A 25,318-nucleotide genomic window follows, 5' to 3' on the forward strand; every position below is an offset into this window, starting at 1 on the left:
GTCATCAAAAGCTTTTCTAATTTTACTTTGCCTTAGAATAATCTCTCGATGGTAAAGCCTATTTCTCAGAAATGCCCAGACATGATAAGTCCCCGGGGAGAAGAAAACACTTGGCAATCTCAGCTCATCTAAGAAGTGTTCAACCATCTCTAGAATTGTAATTTGATAATCGTTGCTTCCATGGCCCTCTGATAGCTTTAAAATTTTATTTCTGTAATTTACCATGGGTTTTTGTTGTTGTTTTCCGATCTGGTACAATGAAAAGAATGGCCTGCCTGTACCTATTAAATCCTATCCAGAAAGAAAATTCCTGATGAAATGTTTAAAACAGGAAAGTGTCATGACCAGATTTGTATTTTAGAAAGTTTTTAGAAAACTGTGTAGTGGATGCAGTGTAATGAGGCTAGATTGAAGGCAGCATATTGCAGTAGCGGGAACTTGTTGTTCCCAACCAGCTACCTGCTTTTGAATGCTCCTTTTGTGTTCTCCTAGTTGTTTACATCTAGATAAATTACATAAGCTATTAAGTCCTAATTTTCCCATCTGTTACATGGGGCTACTGATCCTTGCTTCTTGGAGTTGTGTGGGTTAATTTTAGCATGATGACCCGCATTTACAGAGCATTCATCAAATAGTACCTGCTATTATTTTGAAGATAAGGAGGTCCAAGAAAGGAAGTAACTAAGTTGAGAAATCTTAAGGAAAATGAATTGAAAGGATTTTGTGCCCTGATGAGATGTGAAGACATGTATCAGATTTCTATCTTGGATAATTATTCCCCAAAAGAAACTCTTATTGAGAGAGAAAATGCAGGAGAAAAAGGTGGTTTAGAGTTAATTTTGAGAATATGTTCAGATGGAGGGACCTATGGGACATCTTCCAAGAAAAAACTAACACTTTTCTAAGAAACTGACAAAAGTAGAAAGGAAAGACAAAGATTGGCAACTGAAGAGCAACTACAGTCAAGACAGGTTTGTTTCAGAATTAATTTTATTTTGAAGTTCATTTTATTTCTGATTTTAGATATAATATATGGTCTTTATAGAAAATTGGCTAGTAAGAAGCAAAGAGAACTTTAAAGAACAAAGGAATAGCCCTGACTGGTTTGGCTCAGTGGATAGAGCGTTGGCCTATGGACTGAAGGGTCCCAGGTTCGATTCTGGTCAAGGGCATGTACCTTGGTTGCGGGCACATACCCAGTAGGGTGTGTGCAGGAGGCAGCTGATCCATGTTTCTCTCTCATCGATGTTTCTAACTCTCTATCCTTCTCCCTTCCTCTCTGTAAAAAAATAAATAAAACATATTTTTTAAAAAAGAATAAAGGAATAGCAGATGTAAAGATCTGAGACAGAGAGACCATAGAAGATGCCCACCCAGCAGGTGGAACTTGCTGGAAGTTGGTTTTCAGGGGAGCCAAGGAGGCCATGCACAGGGAGATCCTGTATCTCAGAACTCACTGCAAAGCCATTCTGGGGGTACAGGGGAGGCTGAGCTCAGGGAGTAGTCACGCTGGAGGTCCTCTGCTTGGCTCTTGGGTGTTCTAGAAAGTCATTCACTGGGTGGTGCCAGACAGGTGGCACTCTGCTGCAGAGCCACCTGAGAGGTTGTCAATGGAAGCGGATGGCTCTGGGCTCTGGAGGAGCCATGTCAGCATTGCAGGAGTCTGGAGCTGGAGGAGCTTGGTCCTGGGAAAGTCATGCTGAGGAGCCTAGTGCTGGAGAAACCACTGCAGGGGTCTAGTGACAGGAGCAACCACTTAGAAGAGAAATCCATTTCTCCTTCAGTGTTTCTCCAGTGCCCTCTAGTGACAGAGCTCAACATCAGACCAGCAGACAAAGCAGAAATACTTACAGGGCTCCAGGCCATTTTCACAGAGCAAGTAGTGACGAGGGACTTCGGAGTTTAGGGCCAATACATTGTTTTCATCATCTTAACTAGTTCTTCATGCTCCCCCACTCTGGGTTCTTTACACTATTTTGTAACCTTTGAAATCACAGTCATTATTCCTACTAAGTTATAAAACGTTAATAGTTACAGTTGTCTTTTGGGAGAAATTCCCTTTATAGAGGGAATAAAACTTGGAACACTCAAAGCAATAAAGGTATAAAAGCAACATTTGAAGCACAAGCCTGGCTTCAAATCAAGATGTTACCACTTGCTAGCTATATGACCTTGAACAGGTCAATTAAACTCTCTGTGCCTCAGTTTCTTCAACTAAAAATGGGCACCATATTAGTTACCATTCTCATAATGCTCCTATGAAATTACCCATGTGACAGTCTTGTTACGGGGCCCAACACCTAATAAGAGTTTGATGCATTTGCTTTATTGATAATATTTTTTTTATTATTCCCTTAAACAGCTCTATGATGTTGGGATTTTTATGGTCCCTAGTGTTCTATACAAAGAGTCTGTGGCACCCTGTGACATAGATATGTGGACTCTTTGGCACAGGTCTAGAGAGATTAAATAACTTACCTAGTTTCACAGAGCTGGTGACAGGTGGGTCCTAATAGAGAAGGGCCCATGTTATTAATATTTCTAAGTGCAGCTTTCCTTGTGCAAATAATGTACAAATGATATTCCCGAGGAAGCCTACTCTTGGGCTGATTTCTAAAACCAGCCTTTACTATGGTATTATCTATTTTTTCACTTTTATTTAAAATTGTTTCTCTCATTTTCAACAGGATACTGCTGAATTTAAAAACTGTTATTACAAAAGAGAACTTTAAAAAAAATCTCAATTGTCAATATACCCCCCTCCACTCTGTCATTACAGAGTGTCCCTTATGTCTTTGCAGTGCATTTTGCACACATTCCCGCCAGCTCCATAATTATAGTGTGCAGAGTTATTTGGCAATTGTATGATGAGAGGCTCTTTGCCAGACCTACTTTCAATGTTCTAAGCTATCACTTTGGAACTAGGGACAGTTTTCAAACACTTCATAATCCCCAGGTGACTTTTTAGTTTTACCTACTGGGTCTTTAATGTCCTTTTGTATTCTCTCTCCTTTCCTTTCAAGTTGAAACATCTTTCAGACTCTCTCTTTAGCTTCCAAGTTGTTCCCCGCAGACTCTCAAACAGCTTGAAACCCCTCTTTGATATGCCTGATTCAAAAACCTACTTAGAAGTGTCTCTGGGTCAGACTTGGCCAATAAATTCACCTCCTTTCAGTGCATCTTTAAAACTTCCAGTGCAGAGAAAATGCTGCATTCCTGATACCTCAGGTGAACTGTTTTGGTGTTGTTCTGTCAAAGACAAGATGAATGGGGCAATTAACACAGGTGATTTCAATTAGGCTACTATTGCAATGGAGAGAATATTCAGTAAAGAGGAACGTCTCAAAGGGAGGGCAATAGAGGCAGGTCAGTGAATCCAGGAGGAGTCTTATTCCACTTGTGAGGAAGGGTAGAGAGGGTCTTATCTCAGCACAGGAGAGAGCAGAATGGTCCTTCGCTGTTATCTGTTTCCCAAACAAAAAGATGGTAGGAGGGTAACTATCTCTGCTTTCAAGGAGCACAGGGATCAGGTCATGCTTGACCTTGGTCCCCCCACTTTGGTTCCCGATGAAGGAATATCACTCATAACTAAACAGCTCAGAGGTGATCATAAACCTGGGTGGGGCAAAGCAAGATCTAGGAAGTCATCTCTCAGGGATTCTTGTTGGTGTCACTTCTGTAAAACCAAGGTGGTGGCAGCGGTCAGAGAGTCCTGGAGATCCTGAGAGGAAGGACAGCTGCAAGACAACAGAGTCTGGATAGGGATTTGGGCTGTCAGGTTTTATTTTATTTTATTTTTTATTTTTAATTTTTTTTATTGTTTCAAGTATTACAAATAGTAGTACATATGTCTCCTTTTTTTCCCCATTGACCTTTCTCTGACCTCCCCTACCCCCATCCCCCCTGCACATGCCCTCACCACCCCCTCAGTGTCTTGTGTCCATTGGTTATGTTTATATGCATGCAGACAAGTTCTTCAGTTGATCTCTTACCTCCCCCCTACCCCAACCCTCCCCAGCCTTCCCACTGTAGTTCAATGCTTCTCTGCCTCTGTATCTATTTTTGTTCATCAGTTTATAATGTTCTTTATTGGGCCTTCAGGTTTTAGATCTTAGTTTTAGTCAGATGTGAGACCTGGAAAGGTTAGTTTAGAGCCGTGGTCTGCAAACTGCGGCTCGCGAGCCACATGCGGTTCTTTGGCCCCTTGAGTGTGGCTCTTCCTAAGCCTGAGGAGTACCCTAATTAAGTTAATAACAATGTACCTACCTATATAGTTTAAGTTTAAAAAATTTGGCTCTCAAAAGAAATTTCAATCGTTGTACTGTTGATATGTGGCTCTGTTGACTAATGAGGTTTGTCGACCACTGGTTTAGAGATGGCAGTCAATATTGAAGGAAAGTGGAAGAACTGAAAATGTAGGAAGGGCTGACAACTAGTGCAAGGTAAGCTCCAATTCAATTTGCAGGTATTTCTAAGAAGGGGAGGAAGTCAGTTGAAACTCTACCAGATGAGACAGTTAAGACTCTACTACATGTTCACTGGTAACCTGCAGTTTACAAAGAGGTGGCAAGACATTTCAAAAAAATGGTGAACTCAGTTAGAATCAGACCACCTGACCATACATGGTTTTCCATTGAAACACAAAAGTTCTCTCTATAGTTCTTAAACTACAGGTGAAAAAATGTACATACAGGCCTGTTGTAAAATCTAGTATAATATATCTTTGCTTTAGAATAAAATCTTAAATTTAATACCAGTAAAGGAGAAGGAATCATTGAAATAATAAAAACCTTCTTCCTTGAACAAATGGTTAAAACACAAGAAGAAAACATTTATAAACTTATTCATTTTAAGTAAGAAATGATATATTGCTGTACATGATTTGCGCCAACAAATTTTAAATAACTAGACAGCCAGAATGAGTACAAAAATCAGAGACATTTTGGAAGTAAAAATTCTTCTTACACTTTTATATGTGTGTTTACAGAATGGCACAAAATCATCTTGAAAATCACATACACCCACCAAACTTTGGGTTGTACAAAACAGAGGTCACTAATATATAAAAAATGTCTTTTGAAAGGTTCAACAGATGGACCACATCATATTTCATCAGGAAAATTCAAAGTAAAAAACCAATGAATTATTGCTACACACCTGTTAGACCAGCCCAAGTCCTGAACTCCCACAATACCAAATGCTGATGAGGATGTGGAGTGACAGGGACTCTCAGACTTTGCTGGTAGGAAATCATACAGGAAGTCAGTCTGTGGTTTCTTACAAGCTAAACATACTCTTATCAGACAATCAGCAGTCATGCTCCTTGGTATTTACCCAAAGGAGTTAAAAAGCCCTGCACATTGATGTTTATAGCAGCTTTATTCACAATTACCAAAAGCAACCAAGATGTCCTTTAGTAGGCAATGGAAAAATAAACTCTGGTCCATCCAGAAAATGGAATATTATTCAGCATTAAAAGAAGAGCTACTAAGCTATGAAAAAACATGGAGGAATCTTAGCTGACCATTACTAAGTGAAAAAGAAAGTTAATCTGAAAAGGAACATTAAGTATGATTTCAACTATCTGACATTTTGGAAAAGGTGAAACTATAGTGACAATAAAACTATCAGTGATTGCCCTAGCTGATTTGGCTCAGTGGATAAAGCATCATTGGCCCAGGAATTGAAGCGTACCCATTCAATTCCAGTCAAGAGCCATATGAGAGGTAACCAATCGATGTGACTCTCTTACATAGATGTTTTTCTCTCTCTCTTTCCCTCTCCCTTCCGCTCTCTCCAAAAACCAATGGAAGAATATTCTCAAGTGAGGATTAACAAAACAATAACAACAAAAGCAATCAGTGGTTGCTAGGGGTTGAGAGAGAAAAGATGAGTAGGAGGTACACAGAAAAATGTTTGGGACATTGAAAGTACTCTGTACAATAATAAGGGATGTATAGCATTATCCTTATGTCCAAACCCCCCAAATATATGCAATCCTCAGGTAAACTAAGCACTTGGGATGATTATGATGTGTCAATATAGATAGATCCATCCTTGGTAAGAAAAAAAACACAAAAAACATTCTGGTGAGTGATGTTGATAATGGGGGAGGCTATTCATGTGTGGGAGCAGGAGATTTATAAGAAATCTATGTACCTGAATTTCAATTTTGTTGTCAACCTAAAATAGCTGCTAAAAAATGTTGTTTTAGAAAAAGAAAAAAAAGTCTCTACGGGTCCCAAATAACACTAATTTAAGAGTCATGTGAAGACTATTACAGCATTATGATGAATCCTTGCCACTCTGTTGCTTTGTTACCCGACTGTTACTGGATGATGGCCGAAGTTGAATGACAGCTTGGCAATACTGATCTAGAGTCTAGAATTAGGAATGAGAACCTTGACATCAAAATGTGGGCAGTGGCTAATAGCACAGGCATCACCTGGAAACATAGTAGAAATGTAGCAGATCTTTTGAATCACAACCTGCATTTTAACAAGATTTCTGGGTGATTTTTTAATGCACATTAAAGTTTGAGAAGCACTTATTTGGAGGACTTAGAAGAGAATGGAGCATGTAAATTAGAAGGGAGGTTTTCAGAATAGTGTACACCCATAGACTAGCAACAGCTGGCCATTGCAATGCAATTTTTACATAGTCCCTTCTTTCGGCAAGGTGCCACCATTGTTCATCTGATTAGTGGCCAATCAGGGGACAAGGGAAGAATCAGATGACGAAAGTTTACCTTTGATGCATTAAAATCACTGAATTATTTCATTTTAGTGGAAATCTTTTAGTAACTTCATGACCACCACATCTTTTATTTTCATTACTTTAAAAACACCTTTTTGTTATCGTTATAACAAATCTTGTCAGGCAGTCAACCAACAAATGAAGTGATGAATGTATAACTATCAGACTTTCCCAGGTAGGAAATAGTGAATACAAATGTTACCATTAGCACTATGTTGAAGAGCAGGGGTTGTGGCAAGTGGATGGATATATAGATGTATGACCCAAGAATCACCCCTCTATCACTATTAGCGAGCCGAACCCTACCGTCTCGGGAATGCAAGAATTCCAAAGTGTGAGGACTGAGTCCACCTCTTTGCATGCCTGGAAGTATCTTCATTCATTTCTTCATTTCTTCAACAAATATGTTTGTTGAACACCTTCCATGTACCAGACACAATGCTGGGGGTAAGGGTATATGAGGCATAAAGGCACAGAAAGTCTTTGAAATCATTGAATTTATCACCTGGAGAATAGAGGTAGATGATGAATAAGTAACTTTAAGGATAAGATAAGTTTGGATAGTGATACTAATACTTGTGGTTCCTAAACTAGCAACCATGGGGGAACGTAAGAATGCTTTAGGATAAGTTGCATATTTAAATATTTCTTTACAAGGAGTATCCAACAGACTCCAGTCAAAACCACAGGAAACTTGGCCAACCAGTTTATTTGTCTCATTAAGAACACTTTACCCTTTGCAGTTGTTCTGTTGCAAACAGTGTGTTTTAAGGCAGGCACATCAGTCAGGATCCGGGAAGCAGAATCAGAGGACTATATATTGAAATTTATGACGTGGAATTGGCTTACGGGATTGTGCGGGCAGCTGACCAAGTTCAAAAGTAAGGAAAGATCATGGGCGAGCAGGGCACAGGCAGAAACTGTTGTCCAGTGGTGGATTTTTTTCCTCTCCTAGGGAAGCCTGCTTTGAGGCATTCCAACTGATTAAGCCTAGCTCACCAGGTTATCCAAGAGAATCTTTCCCCCCTCCCCCCCCAATTAAAGGAGAAAGTGTATTTAGAAAGTCACAGAAGTAGAAAAAAGTGAGCCAGTTGGTCTGCGTGGGCTCAGGAAACAAGTTTCAGAGTCAAAAGAAGGGACCTTGGAGTCTAGGAGAGAGAAAGGCAAAGGTAAGGTGCCTGGGGAAAGAAGAAGGAAGAAAGGTGCCTGGCATGCTGTAGAAAGAGTGTGTACTGGGTTCAGGATAATCTTTCTTATTTAAAGTACATTAATTAGGGACTTTTATTACATCACCAATATCCTTTCAGAGCATTATCTAGACAAATATTTAACTGTACAGCAGAGGACTTTGGCCTTGCCAAGTTAATACGTCAAGAAAATAAGTCATCAGAGCAAGGCTAAAGACATCCTTTTATAATCTTAAGTTCAATAAGTGGTTAATGGCTTCTTCCACATATCATAATACATGGCAGACTCACACATTATTATATGAAAGCATTATGCCATTAACCTAGCAGATGTTGCTCTTCTGAATAGTGAGAGGAAATGATTATCATTATCCATTTAAAAGGTGTTAGGTTAATTTCTACACTGCTTTTGCCATGTAAAGGAGATTGCCGATGACACCGATGAAGGTTATGTTGTTTTATGGGCCTCAAATACAAAGATTCTTGTAAGTGTTTGGGAAGTTGCTGGGAGTTTTAGAGTGTTCTGGGTGAAGAGCATAAGCCAGGATGCAAGCAGGAATCATTTCTAGGTGAGTATTTCAGGTACCTTTTGTAAAAGAGATCTCAGAAGAAAAGAACCCAAGCTCCAGTAATTCATGGAGATATTCTTCTCATTCTAAATAAATAGACACTTTATGAATAATTTTATATTTATGATTTCATATTCTTTTTCTTAAAGAAAGATCACAAAATTGTTAGCTTCAGACTCTGAAAACAGGGATCCGCTCCTGCATATACATTTCTTAATCATCTGTTTTTTAGCTAAAGAAAGAAAGAATGAAAGAAAGAAAGAAAGAAAGAAAGAAAGAAAGAAAGAAAGAAAGAAAGAAAGAAAGAAGAAAAGAAAGAAAGAAAGAAAGAAAGAAAGAAAGAAAGAAAGAAAGAAAGAAAGAAAGAAAGAAAGAAAAGAATTATACCAGCAGGATAATCTCTCTCAAGATTTTACAAAGGCTAATCAGTTAGTTATTGGTTTAATTGTCCTGAAAACTGGTTAGTTACACTGAAAATGTTTCATCTAGTTTAGAGACAAGCCTCAGTAAGAGAGAGTTTATTTCAGAAGCAACATTTTGGTTCCTATAGTGAATTTCAGCAGAGCTCTATGGCAGTCAGAATACCTTATGATTCTGAGTTGCTAATCTGTAGTCAGATGAGACAGGATCAACTGCTAATGTACAGAAACCCACATTATCTCCTACTGTGGTATTAGACAAATGAAAAGTGTTTTCATTTGTAGTTTTGCTTATGAGGTAGTTCCAGGTTTATTCATTTTGCTTAAAAGACACACACACACACACACACACACACACACACACACACACGCACACACACACACAATCATTCACCAGTTCAAACACTAGAACATTTAAAAAATTATTCAGTGAAAAGTCTCCCTCCCTTCCACAATGCTGATCTGTCCAGTTCCCATTATTATCTATTTCCGGCAACCAGAATTATGAGTTTCTGTTTCTGTTTCCTTGGAGGGTTTCTTTTATATATATAAATCTTTATTGTTGAAAGTAATACATAGGTCCTCCTTTTCCCCCCATTAACCTCTTCTTGCACCTGTTCCCTTCTCCCTCCCACCTCTCACCACCCCATTGTCTGTGTCCTTAAGTGTATATACATACAAGTTCATTGGTTGATCTCTTCCCACCCACCCTCCACTGCCTTCCCCTTGGAAGGTTTCTGTATGCTCTTATGATTCTGGATTTTGAGCCTTGCTTTCTTTTGATTCACCTAGATATTTTCTCAACCCCTTTATTTAAACTTTTCTGAATCATTTTATTTTAAATATGTTGGTTTTTGTTTTTGATCCAACTAAAGATTTTTTTAAAATCATGAAATTGATCACATTTACCTTAATTGATATGTTAGACATTTTGGTTTTTATTTCTCACATTCTTTTGTGCTATTTTCTAGAGGCTCAGTGCACAAAATTTGTGCATGGGTGGGGGGTCTCTCAGCCCAGCCTGCATCCTCTTGCAATCAAGGACCCGTGGGGAGATGTTGGGCCTAAACCGGCAGTCGGACATCCCTCTTGCAATCTGGGATGCTGCATGTGCCAATGACCATATTTTTCATACAGGTGAAAGGCATCTTGCTGTTGTATGGGCAGCTACATTTTTCCCCTGATTATAAAAAGTACTATATAACATGATCCTTCTGAGACAGTAGTACTATTTTCCCCATCTTATGGGTGGAAAACATGAAGCAGAGAGAAGTTAAGTAATTGGCTTTATCACACAGTTATAAGTGTCAGAATCAGGGCTGACCACAAAATGTGCAAGCCAGAGTCCATGCATGTCATCTCTGCATCATCCTGTTTTTTCAGTGTTAGAGTATCCTTGCCAGGTTTTAATTTTTAAATCTAAGAGATTTTTCCCAATATATAGGGTAGGGTCCCTAGGCCTGGCCAGCGATCAGGGCCATCTTTGGGGCAACCAGTGGTCGGGACGATTGGGGGGGCCCCCCCGCTAGCACCTGCCTTGGCTGACGGCCTGGCACTGCCCGCTTGCCGGCCTTGCCCCCCTGTCACCACTGCTGGTCGCCTCCCTCTCGGGGGGGGGGGGCGGGGGGGGAAGGGGGGCAGATGCTCAATGCAGGAGCTGCCCGGGGGCAGGTCCTGCCATGAGCGTCTGCCCCCTGGTGGTCAGTGCACGTTATAGCAACCAGTTGTTCCTCTGGTAGTTCCACTGTTAAGTCGATTTGCATATTATGGTTTTATTATATACGATTGTTTATATATACTTTAAGGTTTTCACTGGATCTGTAATTTATTTCTTTGTTTTTATTTGGAGGGTTGTTATATATTTCTTCTAGTGGTACCTTTATAATCATAGGCTCATATAATTCTTCTAGCTCTTTATTTTTCTAAGACAGTAACAATTAGATCCATGCTTAGTGACAATAAAATGAATGTTTCTCCATTACCCAATCCCTCTTCCTTTACACAATTTATTCAAGAACATTATCTTTCTTTGTGCTGACTTTTATTTTAAATTTGCTTATGTTGTTATTTTGTTTATCATGAATAGAGCTTCTCCCTTACCCTACCAGTTTTTGTTAATTAAACAAAATGTGGTATATACTTTCTATTTTGTCATCCTAAACCCCACATTATTTGAGTCTCACTTCTACATTTAAATATATTCTGTGCTCAGCACCAAATCTTCTTCCAAATTTTTCTCAGTCATTTCTCAGTTTGTTTTGCTGTAATTTCCTATAAAATACTCTTAGGAGCAATAGTCTCTGAATTGTCTGCATGTTGAAACTATTTGTCATTTTCAGATTTAAAGCATGGCTTGGATGCATGTTTATAATATCCATATCTCACATATTCTTTCGTTGATTTTTTTTTGTTGGTATTGCTCTACTGTCTTCTGGTATTGATCATTGCCATGAAGATATCTAATGCAATATATATTTCTCTCCTTTTAAGTGACTTGATCATTTTGTCTGGCTGCCAAATGATTTTGTCTTTATCTTTAAAGTCTAATAACTTTAGTAGGCTATGCCTTGGTTTTGACTAATCAGAGTCTATTATTCCTGGTACACAGTACAGTCAGCCCTTTGTATCTATGGCTTTTGCATCTGCAGATTCAACCAACTTCATATTGAAAATAATAGAAAGAGAAGGTTGTTGCCAACATGTACTATGTACTATGTAGTCAGGCCTATGATGCTTGAGTCTATATTGAACATGAGCAGACTTTTTTCCTGTCATCATTCCCTGAACAATTTAGCATATCAACTAGTTATATAACATTTCATTGTAGTGGTATTATAAGCAATCTAGAGGTGATTTAAGTATACAGGAGGATGTATGTAGGTTATGTTCAAACACAATGCCATTTTACATAAAGGACTTGAGCACTGGCTCCTGGATCCAGTCTCTGATGAGTAAAAGGATGACTGTATGTCCCTTCTATGTACATCAAGTAGATGCTTATATGAGGAAAGTCTTATTACATGATAACTTTAAATATTTGTTCAGCTTTGGTTTTTTTTCTTAAGGACTCACCCAACTTACATGTTTGTTGGATCCATGTTTTTTAATATCTGCTATTTTCTTCTCTAATTTCTTCTCTTCAATTTTCATCTTGTATTTGTTTTTCTCATTTGTATTTTTCACGTTCCCCACTATGCCTATTCTCACTTATGCCAAATTTTCCCTATATTTTCTTGAGTCCTGACAGCTCACATTTCACCACTTCCTGTTGAATCTTTGTTTCTTTCATTTCTGCTCCGAGACCTTCCTTTATAGAAGCAAGTGCTTTTTCAAGTTTTAAAACTTAACTTGTGACATCTGCTTAGTAACAATATTTATCTATCCAATGTATCAGCCCATGTATTTGATGAGCTTTGCTGCTCTTTTCAAAATGTTTGGTTTTTAATTTTGCTTATAATACCTTTGTGTCTATGGTATGCTGATTATTTATTTTTTCATTTTCTCTTTTAATGAATTAGCTTAATGAGTTGGCTTTTCTTAAACTTGAAATTTGTAGGGGTTCCTGGGTGATACGTTCTTGTGATCTGTGATCAGTATGGCCTTCAGGTCTTACAACCCACAGGGGCAGACTGCTTTTAGCAAAAAATGGCTCACACATAAGAATCACACCTATGACCATTTTTTGCTAAAAACAGTCTGCCCCTGTGGGCTTTTGTATCCAGCCTTATTCACCTCCGTGCACATCTCAGCGGTTCTCAACCTGTGGGCCATGACCCCTGAAAATACATCCTGCATATCAGATATTTACATTACGATTCATAACAGTAGCAAAATTACAGTTATGAACTAGCAACAAAAATAATTTTATGGTTGGGGGTCACCACAACATGAGGAACTGTATTAAAGGGTCGCGGCATTAGGAAGGTGAGAACCATACTATAAATGAAAGATAAAGCATTTGTACTGCAGGGTAAGCCCCTCACCTTTACTACGTTTTTGCTAGTACTTTTTGAGATGCTAATGTGCTTACATGCTCCATTCTCATCACTCTTATCGTGTCTAACACTGCCCAATCTATCTGGCTGCCCTTCTTCATATTGTGTAGGCTGCAGGTTACATCTATCTTTGGGTTTTGCAGAATGTGGAATGTATTTGCAGAGTTATTTCCCCTCATTTTCCTGGTTGTTCTTGCATAATATTAAAGAGAAAAAGGGGAAATGCATTGACGTACATTGTTATGTTTGTATGGGAAGTACTGAGTTTTGGTCTTTTTTCAATTTAGATACATAAAAATGCTACTATACTGTGAAGTTGCTCAGTGTTTACATAGTTTCTTTCAAATTCCTTGGCTTGGTATTTAAAATATTCCTCAGTCTAGCTCCAGCCTCATTCTACTTTCATCTCCTTCATATTTTTTATGCTTTTGCTAAATCGTATTGAATTATTTAGAGTTACCTGAATAGTCGTTCTTGTTTCTCCATATTTTGATTCAATGTGTTCCCTCCAGTTGACATTTCCTTTCCACCTTGGTAACCCTTCCTCATCTCCATGGTTCTTATTATCACTTAATATCCTATCTGGACTTCAAGTTCCCCTGAATTAGCATCTAATTCTTAAAGCTTTGCCTCTGGTTTCTGCATATTTTTATAATCTCTTTATATGCTTAACCACACTTTCCATAGCTTGGCTCCTCTTAGAATTGTCTTCTACTGTATATGTTAATTTGGTTATTTGAGTACTGTTCCTACTTTCTACCAGTTGGAAGAAAACCTATGACTTAGTTATGTTTGTGCCCCATTTACGCCTGAGCACAGAACATTGTGCATAATATACATTCAATAAACATTTGCTGAAATGATAAAGTTAAGAAAAGGCCAAAATTAGTATTTTGAATGCATGGCACAATTTCCTCCTACTTCTCGCTGATGCACAATATTACTACTCATGGGGATAATTTGGCTCTTTTTTTTTCCTGAAGCCACAGAAAAAAAGCATCTTATAAGAATATGATTGCAGATGTACTTGTTTAGTCATCCAGGCAGTCAAACTGTGTTTTGATTATTTTAATTGTCTTACTTTAATACAGAATACTTTGTCCCTGGCTTTTTATGAGTCCTTGATAGCTGTTAAGTATATTAAAAAAACAAAAATGGAGAACAATCTTCTTTAATCTTCTACTGTTATATGGTGGATCTCTATCATGATATAAATATATTATAACCAATTCTGTTAAAATTTAACTTTTAAATTAAAAAAGGAATAGCAGAAGCTTAACAGAAAATTTCCCCATAAAATTCTAGGCGTTAGAAACATACAACTTTTTAAGTAAAGTGAAACTTGAATATTTACTCCCCACTATTTCATTTAATTGGGCTCCTTTACAAATATAATTTACATGTCATTTCTTCACCATTTTTTTTAGCTTTGAAAGCTGTATTTGTTGAGAAAAACCTGTTTCCCAAAGACATTCTGGATCGTGAAAGAAGAGCCAAGCAATTATGTCAAGAAACAAGTAGTGAAGTGAATATAAAAAGAAATAAGAAGCAATTATAACTGAAAGAAAAATAAATATTTCATTGACACATGAAATATGTGTATGAAATGCAGAAAATAAATTTTAAAAATGCCATCTTCTTTTTTACTTTATATTTCAACTTCAGAAAGTTTTGTTTTCAGACAATATTCTTACCCATTACTTTTCACTTTCTATTTTCAATAAAAGAAAGATTGGACTAAGAGGGGATGGTATTAATTGGTATTACCTATTCTCAAGTGTTTTTATATAAAAAATGTACAATTTCAGAACAAAGCATTCTGACCTTTGGTTGCTTCTATAGACACATGTTTTGGTCATTTTTCTTTAAGAAAACCTGCATTGAAATTAAAGATGAAAAATATTGACACAGTGAATATCTATAAAGTTAACTAAGAAAACTATGCCCACTTATTTACACTTTCTAGTTTTATGTGTGTGTGTGTTTTAAATGATACTGATTATGAAATAAGACCTTGTCAGTAGCAGCTGTTCTATTAATTATTATTGATTTATATTCATCCTTATATGAAGTTATTGAGAAATTACTGCATAAGTTCTACTACTACTCTAAAACTGAGTAGCATAGTACAGACAAAGTGGTATAGCCTCAAGAAAAGAAGGGTTCTGAGGTTATATAAAGAACTCACTCTGTATGGAAGGTCAAGGAGACAATATTTGGTTCTGAAACACAATGCCTTACCTTTTTTATCTATTTTTCTTTATAAATAGCATCTTCCATCAGGCAACCAAAATTCTTTTTTTTTTTAAATCCTTGCCCAAGGATATGTTTCTATTGATTTCAGAGATAGAGAAAGAAAGAAAAAAGGAGAGGGAAAGAGAGAGATAGAGAGAGAGAGAGAGAGATGTGAGAGAGAAACATTGATTGGTTGCCTCCTTTATGTACCCTGACCCAGTAAATGCCCTGACCCGGAATGGAACCCATGACCCTTCGGTGCATGGGACGATGCTTCAACCAACTGAACCACATGGCCAGGGCAGACAACCAATATTCTTTTTATTTTTTTTATTTTTTATTAAATATTTATTGTTCAGATTACATTTGTTCCTCTTTTTTTTCCCCCTCCATAACTCCCTCCTCCCAGTTCCCGCCCCACCCTCGCCCTTACTCCCCACCCACTGTCCTCATCCATAGGTGCACGATTTTTGTCCAGTCTCTTCCCGCATCTCCCATTCCCCTTCCCCCCCCCCCCAAGAATAGTCAGTCCATTCCCTTTCTATGTCCCTGATTCATTGTAATCACCAGTTCATTCTGTAGATCAGATTATTTATTCACTTGATTCTTAGATTCACTTGTTGATAGATGCATGTTTGTTGTTCACAATTTGTATCTTTACCTTTTTCTTCTTCTTCTTCTTAAAGGATACCTGTCAGCATTTCGTATAATACTGGTTTAGTGGTGATGAACTCCTTTAGCTTTTCCTTATCTGTGAAGCTCTTTATCTGACCTTCAATTCTGAATGATAGCTTTGCTGGATAAAGTAATCTTGGTTGTGACAACCAATATTCTTATGCTGCTTTATTTATTCTGTCCTGTAAGAATAATTAATAAATACTTTCATAGAACATTACTATGGTATTTGTATTTTAAAGTGTCCTTCCAAAATATTTGAATTTTAAGAAGACTTTTGCAATAACACACAAAAATAAAGGAAATAACTAACAACATGTAGGGGCCTACTCTGTCCAGTAACTGAAAAAATTCATTATGTTTAAACCCCACAATAATTATATGAAATATATCTATTTTAAGGTTAATATCTGAGAGTTGTATTCATTAAAAGAGTGCCCAATTATTGATGGTGAGTTGGGATTGGAGCCCAAATCCGTTTTACTCTAGAGACCATAGTTTTTGACCTTCACCATTCTGTTTACTCACCTCTCATTACAATAAAGTCAGTGAAATTAACTCTAACAGAATATCCAACATCAGTGGAGCAAGTTTTAATTTGGTGGAGAGGATGGCAGAGGAAAGGTTTTTAGAAGACAGTTGCCTATTCCATCTATAATTAATTGCATCCTGAGTCAGGCATTGTGACTTTTGTGTAAGTTGATTTCCTTCTCATTAAGCAACAGTCACATATGAGGAAAATATAGGAGCAGGATACATGTGAAAGAATTGTGACGAATGTCTTCAGAGTGCTTAAGACCATAGAAAGCATATTAAGAGGAACAAGAAATGGGAGGTCTAGTTTAAGAAAGAGAATTCATGGGAGATACAAGCTATCCTCAAAGATTTCAAAGCTGTAGTGAACAAAAGAAGTAGAACTAATGAGCATAATTCTAAGAAAGCAGATTCTAGAATTGCTTCCTAATACCTGTTAAAACCTGAAAAAGTTTCTCGTTCTCTTCCCATTGACACTTCCCATCTTGGTGCAGAGTAGTTGGCAGCAGGCACACCTGTATGGCTATGAAAGGAAGAAGCCTAGAAAAGACCCACCGGATAATATGCTTACTGGAGCCAAGGGTATGGAAGGGGTCAAAGGGAGGGGGGGGGTGAAGGGTGTGAGGGCAGAGGGGGTGAGTGGAGGAGATGACCAGCATGGTTGGAAGAGTAATTAGATTGAGCAAATGAGAACTGAATAAATAAATGAATACAATTAGTAAATAAATTGAGGATAATGAGTGCTAGATATCAAACTGTTGTAGAAAGTAATTGCAAACTTAAAAGGAGGAAAACTAGAAAGAACTTTGAGATTTTGAATCAGGATTAGAGATTTCAGATATCAGTGTGAATTCATGGTTTTAGACAGGTCGATAAACAATAAAATGGAATATTTAGGAGTAATAGAAAGTTATGTTTGTAGCTTGCTCTCAAATGATTAAAAATATAAATTATAATGTATATATGTATATATTTATACACATACACTCAACACACCGCATACATGTATCCACATACAAACATATTATAAAGATAGGTGGGTGGGTAGATAAAAATTAGTTATATAGATAGAGTACACATGTGGTGAAATGTCAACTGGGGAAACTGAGAGAGAGAGTGGGAGATAGTAGTTCTTTGTATTATATCAGCACTTTTCTGTTAACTTAAAAGAATTTCAATGTAAATTATTTTTTGAAAATGAAAATGTTGGCTTGGGACAGAGGATTCTTTGAGATGTCCAGAAAGAGGCTGAATAACACACACAGGCATATTGCAGAGAATTCTTCCACTGGTTGGGAGATTTGATCAGACAATTCATCATTTCAAACTTTGAGCATATGATTTATGAGTCATATATTGCTGACAAGATAGTGGAGTGAAAGTTGAGTCACATTTCCAGAAATTTAAAGGAATATTGAGATGTTAAGGACATGTAATATGGGTACCAAATAGTTTGCAAAGACTCATTTCCCCTTCCATCCATCCATCCATCCATCCATCCATCCATCCATCCATCCAATTATTGAAGGCATATGCAAGGGACTGTTTTAGATGCCAGGTATACACAAATAAATAGAACCATCTTCTCCTGCCATCATCTTTCTGAAGTGAAAGCACATAAAATGTCATGGTCTATTAAACAATGGTTGAATGAGCCCCCTAGTTTTTCTAGAATAATTTAGAAATTATTTTACTAGACATATTTCACTTTCTCTACCCTCAGAGAATACTTTGTTTGAAATTATTAGTCTGAAATTGTCTGGTTGGTATAGATAGACCTCTCTATAGCCGATTGCATGTGCAAAGCACCAAGCTGTGTGTATCTCTAAACCCTAATTTGGTGCTTCTTGTATGAAAAGAATGAAGAGGAGCTGTATCCCAAGTATATTTAATGAGAAAAGGGTTTTGAAAAGTATGAAAGTATCTTTTAATGTTACTGTTTCTAATACTTAAGAACAAAACATACACAAAAGGAAAAAGCAACAACAACATTTAATTATGTCTTACTCTTTTACAGCTTACAGCACCTAACTGTGTTAAGCTGGTAGCAGGGTCTCACTTATCAAATGTTAATAGAACTGAAGACTTTATATGCTATTTCTGAAATTAACATTTAGGTTTAATTATTTAAGACTCATTTTTCTACAGTGAAAAGAACTTGTCACATTAAAATAGGATGTGTCAACCCTGGCTTGGGTGGCTCAATTGGGTGGAGCATCCTCCTGTGCATTGAAGGGCTGCAGGTTAGATTCTCTGTCGGGCACAGGATTCCCTAGTCAGGACGCATATGGTGGGGAGGCAACCTTTCAATGTTTCTCTCTCACTTCAATGTTTCTCTCTCTCTCTCTCTCTCTCTCTCTCTCTCTCTCTCTCTCTCTCTCTTGATTGCCTTCCTCTTTCTAAAATCAATAAGAAGAGTTCTTTAAAAAATGATGTCCCATACTTTTCAGTAGGCTATTTTGTTTGTTATGTAAAGATTTACACTAAATATAATTTAACCTGTTATCTTTTCAGAACATTTCCCTCTTATCACACAAAATATACATAGAGCAACCTGGCAGAGGGAAAAAAATACCTGAAATTAATCAATGAAAAAATTAACTTTTAAGTCCTTTATTTATTAATCAAAACACTTGATTGTGTGTTTTTTTAAAGTTTGGAATTAAATACATGTTTACTAAAAAAAACTACAAAATGCTAATAAATGCTAATTAGAAGGATAATGAGATTGAACCTATAACCTCTTCCTATTATTTTTTTCCCCAATGCTCTAGATGCAAAATTGAGTTACAGAAGAAACAGATTTAGAAAAATATTTAAAGGTTTGTAGTAATATTTTAAGGACAATTGTGGTATCTTTATTGTCTTATTAAAAAAGCTTAAACCAGGGAGGAGAAATTCATGGCCGCTGCTTTTTACTCCCTAAAAGAAAGGAAAATGGACAGTCTGCTTGAACTGCTCTAACATAAGGTCCTTACACAACAACTTCATTAAATGATCTTACTAAGACTGAGTGTCTGTCTCTGTCATTGGAAGGAAAAATAATGGCCTGTTCCTGGGCAAGTCACATTATGACCTGAACACTGTAGACACAATAATTTGGTAACCAAGTGTACTTGTGATGGATGTTTGCTGGTGTCATTGCATGGGTAGAAAAGCACTGATTGAATGATAGTCTTAGACATTCGGATTTATTATTTATGAATTGCAGAGTAGAACAGAAGAATGATTGTGTTCTTATGTTGCATAACTGTGATTTTGGAAAATAACCTCTAACAGTGTTATATTAAAAGCTGCAAATGAGCTTGCTTACATCAGAGTAAGTGATATTAGGGAGCAACCCAACATTTAGAAAACATTCAGAGATGCTTAGATGGGCAACTAAACATTTTAGTAAATTAAATACTATGACTGACATCGGTCATCAGGCTTCTCAAGCCTGATATTAAGCTATAGCCCTAGGACACTGAAAGATGCTAATGGGATCCTTGAAAAAGCTTTTTATACAAAAACTCCTTTAAAGGCATCTACATTCATTTTACTTATTTTTCATAGCTTTATCAGAAATAATATTACATTTAGTAATCAATAGTAAATATTTGTTTAATGGTAACTGAAACAAATTTTCCACTCCTCTTCTCAGAGGCCACTTATTTAATATCTGATCGCCATTGACGTTATTGATTTGAACTAGAACAATGAGATCAAAACCTATTCGATTACGCACCCACTTTTTATTAATGAACTGTTTGTAGAAACAATCATGTAAAATGTTAAGAGCACATACTGGTAAATATAACACCAATGTTAACTATCAAATTACTTATGTTTAATAGTAATATCTTGATGTAATTTGGTAAATCTATAATCTTAATCTGGTCTTTTTGTTCAACATAAAGATTATATGTCTTTAACATCCAAATTTTTCCCTAAGGATTCAAATGGGCCTTCTATCCACAGGAAATTCCTCTATTGTATAATTTGATGAATTGTTGAGAGCTCTAAATGCAGCAGTAATTTGTCTCTCTGGATTCTAGACTTGATTCAGCTTTATTCTTTTTGTCATAGGTATTCGGAAATATTTATGATTGAATACATTGGTATTCTGATGTTGGATTCCTATGAGAAGCAAAAAGAGCTAATTACTAGCAAATTTACAGGCACTGGTACTTTCTTCCAAATTCTGCTTCTACTTATTATAAAAGAAGTGAAATAATCATATAAACTTCATGATCTTTTAAAATTCTAGTATTGCTTTCTCTCTTAGTTCTTGCGTATTTCATCATTGATCATTAACCTGATCATATCAGACCTTTCATTCAAATGTGGTGAACACCTGCTTTGGTTTTAGAGGAATTAATCTAGGAACATTCAAGATAAATAGAGTTGGCCTTGACCGGTCGGGTGTCCCATGTACTAGTGTTTCTCAGCAGACGTAACATAACCATGAATGATCAGAAGCAAATTTTGAGTAAGTACCTTAAAATTAATAGCTCTTGAATGAAGTATATATGCAATAATATTAATTGTGAGTATTTAATAGAGTAAGACTAATGTTTTAATTCACTTTAGTAGATATTATTTAAGTTTGTCAAATTAATGCATTACTTTTATTCTCCTTAAAATATGTCACTATAAATTTGAATATTGCATTCTTATAGGACTGTTTGTCAGTTTGTTTAGTTCGTTAGTACTTTGTGATTTCTAATGAGATATGATACAAAAGCCACTGAGGTAAGTCAATTTTTAAAACCAGCATTTTGTGTGAGCTTATAATTTACTAAGTACCTAGAAATTTTCTATGAGAAATGGATGCTCAAAGAATGTATATTTTAGTTATTAAGATTATTAATAACAATGAGAGGATAACTTTCTGATTTAACTATAAAGGTAAAAATACATCCTTCATAATAGTGTTTATCATTCTAATACAAACCAAAAACATAAAGATGTGCCTAATGGATTACCACTTGGTGACTTAAAAGTACTGATAACATTGTGACTACATATCTACAAACTAATATTTTGGACAGAAATCTTCTGAGATAGTGAATATATTAGAAAATATGCAGAAATCTATTTTGTGTTAGCTTGTACTATTGTTGCACTACTACTAACAACCTTAGGTACCAATCTACTCCTCGATAAAGCATTTGCTTGATGGGATATATGTATGTATATTTTTAGTTTAACAAAACATTATTTTCTAACAATTCTTTGGATTGAACTTAGAGCTCGTTTTTCTTTGTGAATTGTATACCTAAGCATGTAGAGTTTACCTATATAAATTAGAAAATAATTTTAAATATCTGGATAATGACTCTGCAGCTTGGTTTTGGAGAATATTTGACTATTAATAATCTTTATATATAACAGTGATCTTAATGACTTTTAACTCACTTGTGGGTCACGGTGACCTCCCTAATGGTCCATAAAACACTCTAGAAATATAGTTATTCAATTATTTAAGTTTAACAACACAGTATTCCAAAGGCTTTTATCTTTACCCCCAATAAAAATTACTTCCTAGTAATCTATTCGACTAGGAATTATTACGGGCTACTCAAATGTATTATTTGTGGGGGAAAAATAGTGTTAGTAAAATGTATGAGACCTTCAGAATCAGTTTTCCTCCAAGTCTCTGGTAAAATTGCAAGAACTCACTCTGCTCTAGATGTAATCAGGGTTGAATTTTCTGCAATTTTAGTGGAGAGCACTTTAATAAGGTGTCATTAGTGTTGTTGTGACTCAGTTATAGTTTTCAATTGCAGCTTTCTTACATTTGTTATTTGTCAAATTGTTCTTTGATTTTTTTAAAAAAAAATATTGCTCTCTTTTTCTATTGATGTACCATTTATATTTGGTCGTAATTTTGTTTATAGTTTTCAGAGTTTTCTTTTCTCCCTTTGGAATATTACATGTGGGTTTTGGGGTATTTTGCTCTACAAATTCCATCACTTTTACTGTTGTAAAAAGTTAGCCAGATTATTTAATTGATTTAGAATACATTAACTTTTTAATATTATAGGTCTAAAACCACACGGGAGTGTATTCATTTTTTTATTCCATTTCTGTTTTTGATCTATAGAGTAGTCTGGACGGAGGGTTCCCTTGATATCAGAGTTACAGTTATTCTATGTAAAACCATGGGAAAAGATAGAAAAAAGTGTATCATATATCCATTTAGAAATAGTACTACTATATTGATACTGCCCCAGAATCATAATTCCTCTTTCGATTTTAAGAAACTGCTATCTATGTTGAACTGGTTCTTGAAGGAATATTAAAAAATACCATTAGCACATGGCCTATTCTTCTTAATAGATGATACTTAGTAAAATACACTTGGGGTAATTTGTCCTAATAACACAGAAAATTCTAATAGGTAGGAAGTTTCTTTGAGTGTGAAATGATAAACTCTGATTACTTTGAAAGCTAATAAGTTTTGAATTGATGCACAGAGGTCAAAATGTTTAAGATCGTGTGGAGTCTCCTATTGACTTTTTCTGGAAGTCAAGCCTCAAAACCCTTGGCTCAGAGAAATACTGAATTTGCGGTGGATCTTTATCAAGCTATTTGTTCATCTCAGAAGGACAACATTGTATTTTCCCCACTTGGAACAACTTTGATTCTTGGAATGGTACAACTGGGAGCAAAAGGAAAAGCATACCAGCAGATAAGACAAACTTTAAAAGTTCAGGAAAACTCAACTGGTAAGATTCTTACATATGATTATTTGTACTAGATGAGATCTGGCCCAATTTATTTTTAAAATATTAGAGAGAAGTTCATGATCTTATAACTTTGACAAATAAAAAATGTTGTAAAAAGTATAAATTTATAATAAAATGGGCAATTATAATGTAAACAATACTCATCCATTTATAATTGTTTCCTAATAAAAACATTACAAAAATAATTTATTAAGAAATTAATTCTATACAGATATAAAATTGTGAGTACTAGTATATCTGATTATTTTATTCTGCCCTATTTTAGATAGCTTTAATTAACTGAGAATAAGTTTTGTGTGTATGTGTGTTTGTGTATATGCATATATGTACCCATACATGTATATCTATATATATAAAAGCCTAAGTGACCATTATGACCAGATGACCAGACGGTAGCTATGACATGCACTGACCACCAGGGGGCAGACACTCAATGCAGGAGCTGTACCCAGGTGGTCAGTGCACTCCCACAGCCAACCTCCCATGGCCAGCCAACCTCCTGCAGCTGGCCAACCTCCTTCGGTCACTCCCCCCAGCCAACCAGCCCCAATGGGCCCTGATTGAGACTGGGCAAGACATCTCTGGTCGGCCCCAATTGCCCCCGATCTCCGATTAGGCTGAGGAACCCTATCCGTGCGCGAATTCATGCACTGGGCCTCTAGTGTACACATAAATACTCTTCCATTATCGCTTACTATGTTGTGATCATTTTCTCATAGCGTGCAACTGCTTCAGAACATAATTTTTTATTGTTGCCTTTTATTGCCTCTTAAAGACATATCATTACTTACTTAACCCTTCTTCATTAGGTTGTTTCCAATACTTCTCCTATAAAAATGCTTCAATGAGCATCCTCACCCAGAAATCTTTGTGTTTATCTCTATCTCATTAGCTTTTTAAAATTAGCTTTCTAAGTAAAATTTAACCTTTGCACTTAAATGAGACCAAGAAAAAGCATTAATGTATACATTTTAAAAGTTTCCTTAGTTAATACTTTTTAAAGAAAAATTGGGAAAAACACACACACACACAAAAACACCTTTCAGAGGTCTTTGTACATGTGCGTGGTTGTTGTTTTGGAGTCTCCCAAAGGTTTATCTGCATTAGTGTGCCTAACTTTTAGTGCTGGCACCCCATTTCCCTGGCTACCTTGTACTTTCAATTTCTGTAATAATTCTAATTTTAAACTTTTACATCTCTGTCAGATAATATGTCATGAACATTAGAGGAAACACCTGGGTCTTTGATTTGGGACTTTATTCACCACAACTAATTTCAGTATATTGCCTTAGCACAGAACAGTTCTATTAAGGAATTTGTTTTTCTTCTTTAAAAGGTTTTATTTGCATCATTTTAAACAAAGGAAATTTTATGTGAAAAAAGAAGTTGATGAGAGTCAAGTTAATTGCAAGAGTTTCCCTTTGTGAATAATGTAAAAGGAAGCCACTACATTTCAGATTTAGTCTTGGCTGTCTATATTAATTTCAGCACATCCCACTACACAGTCCCAGAAACATTTGCATCACATGATACTGCTTTGGAAGGTTAATAGAACATTTATGAAGATATGTAAAGTTGATTCCATGAGGAACTAGTAAATTAGAGCCTCCAAAAATCTAAATTATTTTAAATGGGTTTAATCTTACAGAGAAACACAGATGTTCTAACAACTCAGGATTGTGAATGTGATAATAATTACAGTAATAATGACAGTAATAATAATATATATGTATATATATTAGCTGTCACTGTTTTATATGCTTGAACTACATGTTCTCATTTAATTTTCGCAATTATTTTGAGAGGTAGACATAACACTGATGGACACTAAGGCAAAGGAATGTTAAGTAACTTGCCCAGAACTAATTCTGGAAATGATTCAGGGAGGTTATAGATCATAAGAACAATAATAAAAATTCCTGTATTTTTTGGAAGAATATTGATGGACAATTAAGCATTAACATTTTAACACATATAATAAGATGTACCAAACTTGTTTTCGGTTATGCTTTGTTAAGGGAGAGAGGGAGGCACTGATGGAAGAAAGCTGCAAAAAGAAAAGGAAGATCAGCTCCAAAGGTAAAGGTTTGAAAAATAAAAAAGAGTAAAGAAAAAAGAGACAGAATTAAGGAGAAAGCAGTGGGAGTGCAAGAAGGTGGATAAAATGCTTATGGGGGCCCTAGCCGGTTTGGCTCAGTGGATAGAGCATCAGTC

At 36.1% G+C, this 25,318-nt stretch overlaps 2 protein-coding genes across 2 annotated transcripts in view; both read left to right on the forward strand.

The window, feature by feature from the left end:
* The window catches only part of WDR49 (WD repeat domain 49), a 98,960-nt gene extending 78,374 nt beyond the window's left edge, over window positions 1–20,586 (forward strand). The window contains exons 16-17 of the mRNA XM_006088898.1: window positions 14,354–14,474; window positions 20,439–20,586. Of these exons, the coding sequence (XP_006088960.1) occupies window positions 14,354–14,474; window positions 20,439–20,586 (269 nt within the window). The remainder of the gene's footprint in view (window positions 1–14,353; window positions 14,475–20,438) is intronic.
* A 426-nt stretch (window positions 20,587–21,012) lies between these two features.
* The window catches only part of SERPINI2 (serpin family I member 2), a 33,866-nt gene continuing 29,560 nt past the window's right edge, over window positions 21,013–25,318 (forward strand). Inside the window, exons 1-2 of the mRNA XM_023753917.1 lie at window positions 21,013–21,108; window positions 22,834–23,083. Coding sequence (XP_023609685.1) covers window positions 22,840–23,083 — 244 coding nt within the window. The 5' untranslated portion in view covers window positions 21,013–21,108; window positions 22,834–22,839. The remainder of the gene's footprint in view (window positions 21,109–22,833; window positions 23,084–25,318) is intronic.

The sequence above is a fragment of the Myotis lucifugus genome, unplaced genomic scaffold (genome assembly GCF_000147115.1).
Source record: "Myotis lucifugus unplaced genomic scaffold, Myoluc2.0 scaffold_53, whole genome shotgun sequence".
In the NCBI taxonomy this organism is placed as follows: Eukaryota; Metazoa; Chordata; class Mammalia; order Chiroptera; family Vespertilionidae; genus Myotis; species Myotis lucifugus.